General features: G+C 43.4%; 1 protein-coding gene across 1 annotated transcript in view; it reads right to left on the reverse strand.

Moving 5' to 3' along the window:
* The window catches only part of LOC145412081 (uncharacterized), a 156192-nt gene that overhangs the window by 89074 nt on the left and 52918 nt on the right, over window positions 1–14200 (reverse strand). The window contains exon 3 of the mRNA XM_080281999.1: window positions 666–884. Coding sequence (XP_080138125.1) covers window positions 666–884 — 219 coding nt within the window. The remainder of the gene's footprint in view (window positions 1–665; window positions 885–14200) is intronic.

Consider the following 14200-nt stretch of genomic DNA (forward strand, 5'->3'; position numbering starts at 1 on the left):
TATATATATATATATACACACACACACACACAGATAAAAGAGAGAGAATATAATTAAAGTTCAGAGATATATATACAGATAAAAGTGAGAGAATACAAGTAATTAAAGTTCAGACATATACAGAAAAGCGTTCGGGAAAAGATGCGTTTCGTTATTGGAAATGCTGTAGTGCTTAAATAAACCAAAGAAATTGAACCGAGAGAGCATGTAAGTCTTTCGTAATGCAGTTGCTTGGCAGAAAATCTGAGAGAAGATGCATAACGATACTGAAGAGTGCTTGATTAACAACATGAAACCGAGAGAGAATGCAGGCCGTTCCGGGTTATACAGCTAGGTATAGAGACATCATGGTTAGAAAACTCTCGATTGAAAAAAGGGGAAAAAATGGAACCGGTAGAGATAATGCAGGTCTTTCCTAGTAAAAATACTTAGTAAAATAGCCGAGAGAGAGAATGCAGGTAATTCAATTTAGGAAACTTAGGTAACAGAAAAGCGCCCGATGGGAGTATGGACGGCTCGAGAGAGAATGAAAGTCGTTCGTGGTTATAATTTCTTGGTAAAAAGCGAAGAGATGTTATCCGAGAGAGAGGGAGAATGCAGAGTGTTCCACGTTAGGCATTATAAGGTAACAGAAGCGTCCGAGTGAAGTGTGGAGGACGGCTCACCGCAAACCACCTCTGGACAACAGCGTCCTGCCTTCTTCAGTTTGTAGCAGCCTCGTGGCACGGTTGTGGACACGGCCGGGCATACCCTCAAGTGGCAGACCAGCGAGGCCCTCGTGCACGTGCAGACCAAACACGGCTCTTGGGTGGCCACTGCATCACCCACGCCGTACCACCTCCCTCCGTACTCGCATGCCCCATGGCTCTGGTTAGTGCCCACAGCTGTTTTAAGAGGTGTGCTTTGGGTTATTATGGGTCAGGGTGGTGGCAGGAGGGTGGGGGAGGGACAGGGAGGGTTGCGTTAGGTGTGGTAGGAGAGAGTAGGGGGAGGTTTGAATGGATTGTGGTAGGATGGGTTGTGATAGGAATGGTTGGGTGTGGTGGGAGAAGATAGGAGATGGGTAAGCATGGATTATGGTTGGATTGGATGTTGGCTGAGTGTGGTAGGAGAGTGTTGGGTATGGTGGTAATGATGTACTGTGGTAGGAACGGACGTAATGTGGTAGGACAAGTTGGTTAGACTCGGATGTTTCAAGAGATGTGGTCTGGGTTACTAAGTACGTGGGCGAAGGGTGGAAGGTAAGGGAGCATTTAGTATGATAGGAAAGGTTTTGTTATGATAGGGAAAGGTGGGGTGTGATATGTTGGGAAGGGTGTTGTATGATAGGAGAAACTTGGGTATGATTTGAGAAGGTGTGGTGTTGTGGAAGTTAGGGTTCGGTTGGAGGAGGAGGATTGGATAGAGGGTGGGGATGATGAATAGTGAATAGAGGAGAATGGTAAAGAGTGGGCTGTGATAGGGAAATGATTGTTTGTGGTAGGAGAGGGTGGGGTTTGGTAGGAGGGAGTTTGATAGAGTAGTAAGGGATAGTATGATGTGATAGCTATCAAAGGTTGGGATGTGCCAAGATAGGAAGGGGTTTGGTAGGATAGTTAGATAAGAGGCAGAATGTAGATTATGGTTGAGAGTAATATCATGTATAGTATTGGCAACAGAGGTTGGAAGAAGTGTGGTATGGTAGGAGGAAAGTACGAAATGACTTTGGAAAGGTAGTAGGTGTTTTTATTAGCAGTCTACAGCGTGATGCAACCAGGGAAAGGTTAGGAAAAGACTTGGTAGTGGAGAACAGGGTGTGGTGTGGCAAAGTGAAACAGGAGTGGGGTTAGGAGAGCAGGAGAAGGAAAAGGGAAATTGAGACATAACAGGTAGAAGGAGAGAGGGAATGTGCTTGGGAATGAACAAGGTAAGAGGTGTTGTAAAGCGACAGATGATTATGAGTATGTATGGTAACTGTAACAAGAAAAGGGTCAGACAGCAGGTGGAGAGGTACCGTAGAGGAGTTAAAGGAGTAACATGGCAGAGGCTAGCAATGTCCAGCAAGTCATGGAGGAGGAGGATAGGCCTTCGTTTAGCGGTGTACTTCAAATGGCAGATGATGCTAACAGTGATGGTATGAAAGGAGAGAATATGGCATGGATGTTTGATGTGGTGTGTTGGATAAGTATGTGATGGAGAAAGAGGGCAGCAGGGGAATGGCATAGGGAACATTACACAGCATGAGAGAGGAAAGGAGGAGAATGTAGAGGCAGTGGGTTAGGGTGGAGATGGTTAATGTAGAGATGGGTAAGGTGAGAGGTGTTCGTTGTAGTGATAGAGGTAGAGAGTATTGTTGAGCCCAGTAGGGTGTGGCTGTGGCTGGGCATGGAGGACACTAAAGGGTATAATTGAGCACAAGGCACAAAGAAGCGGGTGTGAGCAAATGTGAGGTGTAGCAGAGGGTGTGGCGAAGCGAAAAACATGTGGATGAGTATGGTGGCAAAAAAAAAAAAAAAATAGTAGTGTGTGTAGCGTGGCATGGAGGGTAAGAGAGGGTATGATTGAGCAGAAGGAACAGGTGAGCGTATGTGAGCTAATAAGAAGTGAGGCAAAGGGTGTGGCGGAGCAAGAAGAGTGGGGATGAGTGTAGTAGCAAAAACGTGAGTGGCAGAGGGTGTGGTTGGGTAAGATCATGTACGGCAGTGAGTTGGCAGAAACAGTTGTACAAAGTGTGCTGCGAGATATATGCAGGATGGAGAGGACAGTTTGACTCGTAGGAGAAGAAATCAGATCACTAACAGATGAATGCGGGTATAGTAAAAGAGAAAGGGGAAAAGGATGAGAAAATTCAAATAGGGGAAGTGAATACTCCAGGATAAGAGGGAAAGATCTGACTATATTGAAGAGAGAAAAAGCAGATAATGGGCTACAAGAGACGTGAGATGAAAATGACAGACAGGAATGCAGCTAAATAATATAACGAGAGAGAGAGAGAGAGAGAGAGAGAGAGAGAGAGAGAGAGAGAGAGAGAGAGAGAGAGCCCGGACACGCGATGGTATGTTACATGTAATTTTTTCCTTCTTAATCCTGGCGACCTTGTGATTCTTCAACCTTGCAATGAAATGGATGGAGGGCTTAGGGTGGAAAGTGTTTGGCCCTGAAACTTTTATATAAGTGTCCTGTGAAGGTGGTTAAGGTAGCCGAGTCGTCAGTAGCACCAATTCAGAATGGGACAAAGTGGACCTATTTCGGGTGGGAATGTACTGAAAGGAAACGTGTCTGATGGGCATTTGTCGTAGGAGCGTTTCTCATATGGACAGTTTGGAAGGACATTTATTGTAAGGTTGTTTCGAACTGGGACGTTTCCGATCGAGGTTTTAATTGGACGTCGTCTTTGTTTTGTAATTTTTTTTTTTTTTTTTTTTTTTTTTTTTTTTTTTTTTTTAGGGACGCTTCGGGTGGTTTTTCGAGATGAAATACATCTTGTAGGTAATTGTTTTAGGTAATCGGGTTTAGAGGGTAATGCTACTGATGGAACTGTCTCGTGGATGGAAGTTTAAATGAGGTCTTGCATATGGAACATTTTGATGTGACTTTTTGTGTCGGGGACTTTTAAGTAGGCTAAGAGCTGTTTAATGTGAGGTCGTCCCCAGTTGGCTGTTACAAATATCAGGCTTGGACGACTAGATTATGGAATGTTTACGTGAGAACATTTCAAGTATGAAAATTTCGCATGAGGGTGTTAAAACTAGAGACGTTTTCTTTATGGGCTGTTTGCAGTGAAGAAGGGACGGGACATGTGGCGATAACTCTCTCTCTCTCTCTCTTTTTTTTTTTTTAAATAACAGAACAGAGGAATTGTCTTTGTCATAACTACCCCGAGGCGAACATGAGCTTGACAAAAAAAAAAAAAAAGTCACGTTGAGGACAGTCATAAAACATTATTAGGACACCGTGACCGACCACCTTCCTTCCAGTCAAAAGTTCTGCAGTCAGAAAGTCTTTATGTTCGCAGGTTCTGTTTTTCTTAAAGCTCTTAGCCCCTTCACTAAAAGAGATCTCCCATGACGAAAAAAAAATCGTCTGGGGTAGCAAGAATAAGATAGAAATGCCATACAGTGAAGGAATAAATGGAGGTAGTTTCATGCCCATTCACAACGACGGGTCTCTATTTACTGACAGAAAAGTTTTTGGTAGTAGCAGAATAAGGTAAGACGTAACCGTACTGAATGGGTCAGCTTACAAGGAATGTAAGGCGAAATAATCGGTGGATGATGAAAGTAGAGTGAGCTGGAACGAAGAGGTGGAGGTCGTAGGTCAGATGAATAGTAGAAGTAAAGTTTAGGGAGAGTTTGGTGATGCTGAGGTGGCGTTAAGGAGCGAAGTGGAAGGAAGAGGTGGAGGTAGGTCAGGTTAGCTGTTGAGATTGAGCGTTATCTAGAAACTGAGGCAGTGAACGTGATGGGGTGTTGTTGATGGAATAGTGGAACCAGAAGGTGAAGTTGGAGGTGCTTCATGTAGTAATGGGGTAGAGGTGTAAGGATTATGAAGGGGTGAAAGTTGAAGGTGAGGTTGGGGGTGGTTCATACAGGGTTGGGATGAAGGATGGCGGGTATGTGGAGGTGGAAATTAAGGGTGAGGTTGGAGGTATATCATGTAGGACTAGGGTGGAGGATGAGGTTCATGTGGAGGTTGAGGATGAGGATGGATATATTTTAAGTGGGATAGAAAGGCATATTATGTAGGTTGGAGGTTGAGGATGAGGTTGAAGGTATGAATGGAATGGGGTAAAGGGAATGGAATTATGTTGGGGTATTGGGTAAGGTTGGAGGTAGTTCATGTAGGGATTGGGTTAGTGGCTGCAATATTAACTAAGGGTTACCATCTCACAACTACCATCTTGTTTATTTGTGGATTGGGATTATTGGCATTCTGTCTAACCTGCTATTTAGTTTATATTTACAAATCATACATGGATGCATATACATACAATATTTACAGGTACAGGCATATATTTGTACTTCATATACATAGTGCATTATTGTCTGTATACTGCAGGCATGCGAGAAGAATGCACCGAGCGATGATATGCAGAGGAGTATGCACAGGTGTGTAAAGCTGTGTAATTTTTTGTCATTCGGTGATGGTAGTTTTTTGTGTAGTGCATAACTTTGGTAGGTGGACGACTGTTTTCTATGCAGAATTTGGTGTATAAGCATATTTGTGTATATTTAAGAAAATGTAGGGAAAGGATAAGGAGTGATTGGGTGTTTTTAGATTGATCATTCCATTTTCTTATGTACATGTGTGGGTTTCATGTAGTGGTATATGTGGGGTTTTCTGTTGGATATCTAAGAAGTTAACCGCGGCGTTAGAAAAGTCACAGTCAAGCAGAAGTCTGTACAAACTATAGTCATAGACGCTGCCACACATGTCATACCTCACACTGTCACAACTCACAGTTATACCTCACACTACCACAGTTGCCTCCTATTGTACGAAGACTTTTCTAACATCCTGTTGACTGATATATACAGTATATATATATATATATATATATATATATATATATATATATATATATGAATGAGAGAATATTAATATGGTATTCATGTACTGTTAGAAACAGGATTTATTACATCAGTTTTATTCGCTATATTTTAGTGTATTTTATTTTTATCGTCATGGCCATCGTGTTGGAACCGTGACCATTCTCCCGAATGTCTTCCATCCAGATCATCTTTTTCCACTTCTCTACTCCTTCATCTTCCCCTTATTCCTATCATCTTCCCGCTTGGCCCTTGACCATTGTAACTGTTCTCCCTTATGTTCGTCATATCCTGTTTTCCCCACATCCTCTTGTTTTTCGTACTTTTTGATTCATCATATTCATCTTGTCATTTTCTTCTATATCACTCTTGTATTTGTCCCATTAGCTGATCATTTATCTGTTTGCTGTTACCCCCTCACTCTTACTTCTGGTACTCTCTCCTCCCTCATTCTCCCTGTCTCCCTTTATATACAGTTTTCTTATTTCACCTTCCCTTCCATCTTTCCGCCCTCTTTCATCAGTAATGGAACCTTCTAACTCTTACCGTGTACTCATTTTCATATATTGCATAATTTTCTTAATTATTCTTCCATTGTTTGCATTTTTTTTTCTTTTTTTGCTTGCCTCTCTTTTATTGCATTCATCCTTTTTTTTTCACATTTTTCTCTTGTCTCTTCTTTCTTTTCGGTTCTTAGCTTCTTTTCGCTTCTTTCTCATTGTTTCTTTTTCTTTCTTGCTATTTATTTTTCACTTCACAGTTTTCATTTTTGGTCTCCCTCTACCTATCATGTGACTCTTTTCATCTTGACGCAACCTGTTCATCTTTACAACGCTCTTCCAGACTTGTCATTTCTTGTCTCCCCTTTGCTTTCCCCTTTGAGCAGCTCTTTCTTCTACCTTCCATACCCTCCTCTCGCCCCCGCCCTCTCCCTACCCCCTCCTCTCGCACTCTTAAACCCATTCCAGTCCCTTTATTCTCCACCGCTGTTCTCTTTCCGCTTTAATGTTTATAATTCCTACTCGACCTACGTCTTCCATTATTTCAAACTCTCCTCGTGTCGTCCGTGCCCCGCTCTAGTGCTCCTCCCTTTCCCCCGTCCTTTCCACGGCCCATTTGCCTTCTCTCCTTAAATGGCATACAATTTGCACCTTTGTCTTCTTCCCCCTTTCATTTCAGCTCCATCTACTGCTTTCCTCACACCCAGACTCTCTTCATGTCTACCCTACTCACCTCTAGTACCTACCCCCCCCTCTTGCTCCCATCTCCTCTGATCCATACTCTGGTCTATTAGGTCTATTGCCCTCCCTCCCCCCCCTCCTCTCTTCCCTACTCTTTCCTATCCTCTCTTCTCCCTCCCTCCTTTAGCCTCCCTCTCTGCTTACCCCCGCCTTTATTGTCCCCTTCCCACCTTCTCTGATCCCTATCCTTCCTCCATCACCCCTCCTGCCCCTCTGTCCTCCTTTCGTCCCCTCCAGTCTCCCCGTCTTTTCTTCCACCCCTCCGCCTTCCCCTACTCACGTTCCTCTTACTCCCCCTCCCCTCCCCTTCTAATCTCCATTACCGTGTTCGTCTACCTTGTCTTTCTTGACCCTCGCCCTCTCATGTACTGACCGTAATTCCGACTTGAGTGTTACGATAACACCAGTGGGAACACCTGTGTGTGTGTGTGTGTGTGTGTGCTTGTCTAGGTAGTAGGTAGGTAGGTAGGTTGGTAGGCAGGTAGGTTAGCTATAGTTCATTCAAGAGTCGGCTGTTATTACCATAGAGTGTATCTCCCCGGAGCAAATGCGTACCGATACTGGAGGGAAAAAAAAAAAAAAAAAGTATAGACGTTTTAAAATCAGGAAAACGTTCATGAAAGTATCACGAGATACAATAGCAGCATTTAGAAAGTTACAATGCCTGCAGATGGAACGTCGCGACAGAACTTAACGCACAGATGAATGAGCATGCTCAGAAACACTAAAGCCCATATTATGTGGTGCTAGTTAGAATGATAAGCAACGTAAAAGACTCCGTGAACGCTTTAAGGGAGTTCTGATTCATGAAGATCTAGCACCAACACAGGACCTAGAACCCAGAAATAAACAAATTCGTGGTAGTCTGTGCCTTATGACGTGCGTAGTTTTAAAGATATCTGCCAAAGAATTCGTTTAACACCATTAGAAAATTTCCATCCCATATAAATCGAGCACCAACACAGAACGTAACATCAAGGCATAAACAATTTCCGAGCAATATTTTTGTGCAATTTATAGTTCCTGAATATGTAATTTGGGTGTGACAGGATCCATGGCCGACAGTGGAAGTTACAGTACTCCCCATACAGATCAAAACTCGCCACAGAACGGAACCTCCAGGCGTTAACGAATCCCTAACAACATTGAGGTGCGTTTTATGGCGTCTGGAATTTTATGGTGCCCCATAATTGGAAGATGGGGTTAAAGGACCCATAGGTGGCAGACATACACACACAACGACAAACAGGTACAGTCGCTTCACAAACATCCTCATTTTTTTCCTTCTTTACATTTTGAAACAGGGGACGAAATGTTTTGAATATTCTCTAGTAAAGTCAGGTCTGCAATTTTTATTGGTTGCACAATATATATTTGCCGCAGGTGGAAACGAGAACAGTGGCAGCGCTCATTGTAAAACTTTGGGTCATTTGAGAAGAGGCACTTTATTGATAAAATTAAAATACAGAATTTCAATAATTCCTCCTTCCCATCTCGAAACCGTTCCAGATTGTGATGAAAGTTTTTAAAAACAATGAATGTACCAAATGACAACGAATCTCTCCATTATTTCGGGAACGCAGAAGTAGAAAGGCATCATTGACCGGGACTTTACATTTTACAGCATCTGCAATTTGGACGATGGGCGGCACAGAAGACCCAAGCGCGTTGTCTGATGGTCGGTAATCAAGGATGCAACAGACTGGTTGAAATGGTTACTCTCTGTGTGGAATCTCGAGGTGTAGGGGTGGTGTTGGGTGGTGTGGGGCTGGAGGTGGCTGGTGTGGGGTTGGAGTTGACTAGTATGGAGCAGGAATGTTGCACCACCAGTAACTCCAGAACCCACCACAGATAGACAGGTGAAGGCAGGGTATTTAGAGAAAAGGTACTGGCGTCTCGGGCTGTGGCTCAGTTTCTCATGTACTGTTGTCATTTTACCATCACTTGACTTAGCGGCAGAAAAAGACAGTGTTAAGGCACTTCATCCTTGCCATAGCCGCCATTTTCTTGTGATTGGCATCATATTCTGGCCTTAATCTATTGTTTCATCTCAGCATGCAAGACGAACAGATGGCTGTTTTAGGTCAGGTTAGAGTAAAAAGAGTAGAGTAGTTGTTTTGCCTTTTATTTCGACCTCTCATTTTTGCCAGAGCGTTGGCTGAATATGAAAGCTGAACTATAATAAAATACACTGAGACTTTTTTTTCGCTCTGCCCAACGCAAGACGATTTTATTAGCTTTATGAGATATACCATGAGTTGAAGTGATTAAAAGTAATACCCAGTAAGCTTTACAACACGAGGATAGCTTTTGATTTAGTTCTGCCTGTCACGAAACTTTTGCCAGCTTGTTTGAGACCTATCGGGAAAAGTGTCGGATTTATCGCTGGGTTTTCTTAATGTTCTTGTTCACGCCTAATCTACACACAGCTTGAGCAGTATATATCTGAGTGAAGATGAGTAAAGCTAGTGATATCAGACGTGCCGTTGTTTTGGCTACCACAGCAAGCATCAGTGTCCTGCGAGTTAGTTCTGAGGATAGTCTTTTGCAAGTTTGATAGTGTTTCTTCTGAGAGCAACTTTGAATCTCCTTATGAACGGATGACTTGGATTCTTGAGTCTTAACCCCTTCAGCCCTAAGATGTCCTTTTTAGTTTACTCTTTATAACGCCATACGGTTATATCAAGCTTACAGGAGATTTCATTAGCTCCATCACGGCTGGAGGTCCCCCCAAAGTTGAGTAAGAACGACTATACTTCTTTCCCCCAACTTTGCCCATTCGTCGATTATTTCGTGTAACTCCATGGCAGAAAAAAAAAAATGCTACATTTCCACATTCTTTCCATAGCACATTTTCTTGACTGGCACCTTATTCTAGTACTAATCCGTTCTCACAACTCAGCATTCAAGGTGGAGAGATGGTAATTTTTGACCAAGTTAAAGTGAAAAGAGTAGAGTTGTAACCCGATTAAAATAAAACAGATGACATTGGAGTGAGGAGGTTTTGTCTGGTATGCACGGCCAGTTTGGAATGGTTGTAATGAAGGTCGTGTGTGCGGCGGGTGACCTCATCAGATTAGGCTCACTGAATATCCCTCTCAGGCGGGGATGGTTGGTGGAGCAGTTTGCCTATCTACATGGACAGTTTCTGAGGCGTCTTTCGTCACCGTGCTTTAACATCATGCATTGAAACTGATATCTGCAAGCCATTAGGAACGCGAAATAAGAAGCCAGTTTATACTGTCATGATATAATGTAATGTTTTAATGTATTCTCGTTACCTGCTCACGATTTTGTTCACACTCACGAGATATTACTCATAATTATAAGGGTAATGGATATAGTTGTTATATTCTTCACTACAAAGCGCATCCCGTCAGCTGAATCAGTCGTTTAATGGTAGATTGAATAAAGTATAAATAACGTAGCTAATGTTATTAAGGGAATTATAGTAATAAATTTTGAATCTTTGTCATATTATTGAAGTAATTAAAGGAATGAATTGAGAATCTTTACGTCGTATTACTGAAGGAATTAAAGGAAGAAATTTAAGAGTCTTCTCATGAACCAGCCTCATGCATTTGTACGTCTTGGAAATTCGAGACGAGAGGCCTTGGCAGAGGACGTCCCCCAGCCTGACATTCAAGTCCTGGGTAGCTCTTGGTTTTCCAGGTAGAACAGGTTCCTGGCCTGCAGCAGTCGCCTCACACCATGCCTCAGGACTCAAGGAAATGCCAAGGGAGGGAGGCAAGACAGGGAGAGCAGGGTGGAGTGGTGGGAAAGAAAGAGAGAAGAATGGAGACTGAAGAAGGGAGTAAGAAGATGGATGGAGAAGAAATAGAGAAGAATGGAGGGTTTGAAAAGACAGACAAGAATGGAGGGTAGGAAGGGAGAGGACTGTTAAGGGAGACAATGGAAGAGTGGAGGAGTAAGAAGGGAGAAAGAAGATTGGAGAGGAAGGACAGGTGGGGGGGGGGGGACTGTCAAGGGAAACAAAGAGTGGGGAATAAGGAGAGAGAGAGAGAGAGAGAGAGAGAGAGAGAGAGAGGAAGCAGAAAAAGGGTGGAGGGAAATGTGAAAGCGTTTAGAAACAAGCGTCTTTTAACATATTTGGTATGTGGACGTGCGGGAAAAAAAAAAAAAAAAAAAAAAAAAAAAGCTCACTTAGTGATTGTTGTTGTTGGTATTTTGGTCTTAAGGTCATCTGAACGTGAACCCGGTGGCTTGGGGGCTGACGTTACCTTTTTCCTGCAGGCCACCATCTTGCATTTGGAGGATAGGGGGAAAAGTGAGGGACATTTGTATAACCAGGCAGTGGTGCCTCTCGGTTATATCGCTGCTGCCACGGGAAGGCACACCTCTGCTGCACCTCCACCCCTCGTAGTCAAGGGGTTAATTAAAATCTGCACGATGTTCTATAATTGCTTGTTATTATACGCCCCACCTTACATTTTCCTCCAGGTATTTGGTTGGCAATATTTATGGTGTGGTGTGATTATAAGGATTAAATGGTGGTGGCGTGGTATTTATGTCAGATAGAGCAAGTCGTTAATGGCCTAGTACTTGACCAGCAAGCATAATATAGGCCAAGTAATCACACCGCATTATATCTTGGTCTACTTAACCTCTTTTACCACTTCATTCCGGTGCTGGAGAGGGACGCCTTCGTGTAGTGGCACTGATATAACGGATCGCCTCAACTGCCTGGTTATACAAACGCCTGTAGACTACTTCCATATCCCCGGACAATAGGCTAGTGGACTGCAGGAGAAGGGCAAAGGCTGCAGTCCACCGGGTTCACATTCCAGATGAGCTAGGGGCAACAGCAACAACAATAACAACAACAGCAACCTTTCATTCTGATTTTTTTTTTTTTTTTTGCTATCTCTTGGCGGTTATGTTCAACTATGAGAGACTTTACGAATTGTAGGTTGTAAGATATAGTTTTCTTTAACCTTTTCAGTACGAGAGCTCCTTCATGAGCTGAAGCAGTTGCCTCGTACTGTACCGTCAAGCATCATATAACAGAGCACGGAATTTAAGTCTTCATTAACACCTACCATACGAGAGGTAATTTGTAAGGGAAATAAATCGTCTGGAGGTATCAAGAACGACCTAAATAAGACGTCATCATTCTCAAGGGGTTAATTGCTTCTTATTGTCCATCAAGCATAATATTACTAATTACAGAATATAACTATGCTCTACTGAACTCCTGCTGACAACGGTGAAGGTAGCTGGTATGAAAAATGGTGATTGTCATTAGTGCAGTTATGTCATTGTTTTGATATAATTAACTGCACTTCCGTATTAAGAAGGCCTCGGCTGTTTTGTGAATAATTAGGTTGCTTTTTAAGTGTAGACATTTAACCTTCATTAAGTCATTTGGTATGACAATGATCTTTTTATTCCTACTACCATCAGACTTTTTTTTTCTTCTTTTTTGCTGCTTAGTGTAAATCCTTCGTTGTAAAGGTCTAGAAACGCCTCCATGGATCTCGCTGTAGTATAATGGCTTCTTAATTTGTTCTCTTTATCGTAAGTCAGCTTTAGGGATGAGCTGAAATGAAGACCTTTAACCTTTATTAATCTCTGCAAGAACCACGGTGTTTCGGTGGAAACGTGTTGGTTTCCCGGTCTGCGTGTGACTGAGGTTAGAATACGCAATCTGTTCTTCGCAGGCATTGGGAAGGCTTATTTCTGGCTGTTACTCTCCCTCAGAAGACAAGTTCGGTCCTTAAATGGACCTAGTGCGCATTGATACAGAGTCCCTTCAGCCTGTAGAGTCAATCCTAAGCGTAATAAAATAATTGTCTTGTGTTAGCCAGAATACAATGCAGAGTACTTCCGTGTGCAGAGAAGGTTACAGTAGGTACCGCTACAGGCTATATCAGTGTCTGGTCATAGTACTCGTAGACGCCCTCCCGATTATGGCTGACATGCTGTGTGTATTATCTTACATGATGTGGTAGAATTAGTCAAGGCCCACTTCTTTATACACTGTCGCCCTCCTTGATGTTTATTAGGTATATTATCAGAGTGTATTGGCTGCCTCTGATAATAAGGCCACAACTTTCATCACGACCACCTACTTAGATGATGCCTATCCACCCACCTACCATTCCCCACCTGTCATCTACCCACCTTTAACATAGCCACTTAACGTCCATCTATCTACCTTCTATCTTACTCTGACCACTCATCTAATCTTTTACCCACGTTCCCTCCGGTGTCCCACCTACTTGAAACTCACCCACTAATCGCCAAACCAGCGTACCTTCTACCTACCCCGTATCTTACACTGACTCACTTAATTCATCAATAATCCACCCACCCTAAGCTCACCCACTTAAACGCCCACCTCCCGACGCCCATCCACCTACTGCTTCGTTACCATACAGTTAACTACTACACGCCCATCTTCCACCACACACTTACCTACCACCCACTTGTATTTTCAACTTAACATCCACCTACCTACCTACCTACTTATCCTCCCTTGTATCTGTTCTTCGCAGGCATTGAGAAGGCTTATTTCTGGCTGTTACTCTCCCTCAGAAGACAAGTTCGGTCCTTAAATGGACCTAGTGCGCATTGATACAGAGTCCCTTCAGCCTGTAGAGTCTGTCCTAAGCGTAATAAAATTGTCTTGTGTATTTATACCGGTCCATGAGATTGTTCAGCCTGTGTCCTTACGTGTGCTAGCTTATGTTCGCATCTCGTTTGTTCATATTGAATTTTACACACACACACACACACACACACACACACACACACACACACACACACACACACACACACACACACACACACACACACACACACACACACACACACACACACACACACACACACACACACACACACACACACACACACACACACACACACACACACACACACACACACACACACACACACACACACACACACACACACACACACACACACACACACACACAGAGAGAGAGAGAGAGAGAGAGAGAGAGAGAGAGAGAGAGAGAGAAATAAACCTCGATTTCCCCATGCACCGCTCTCACATCAGGTACCCCTTCCCACTTCGTGCTTGCCCAGCTTGTGGATGGGTTAATTATGGTAATCTCCCTCCCTCCCACTCACTTGATATTCTCCTTGGGTACCCACCACCTACGGCCTCCTACTCATCCGTATCATTCACCCACCTGCCACTGTTCCACCTGCCTACCACCCACCTAATGACCTCCCCTTCAACCATCCACGTACCTGCAAGTGCTTTACCCACTACCCACCCATTTTCACACGGCTTACCCACCTATAACTTTCCTACCTACCACTGCTCCATCTACCCACCACCTACCCTATACATGTCAGTTTTCCATCTACCCACCATCCTCCTCCTGTGACTGACCTACGCACCACTAGCTCACCCACCCACCCACTACCCACTTACAT

The sequence above is a fragment of the Coenobita brevimanus genome, chromosome 92, assembly GCF_032717465.1.
Source record: "Coenobita brevimanus isolate Jiangsu-jjx chromosome 92, ASM3271746v2, whole genome shotgun sequence".
NCBI classification, from domain to species: Eukaryota; Metazoa; Arthropoda; class Malacostraca; order Decapoda; family Coenobitidae; genus Coenobita; species Coenobita brevimanus.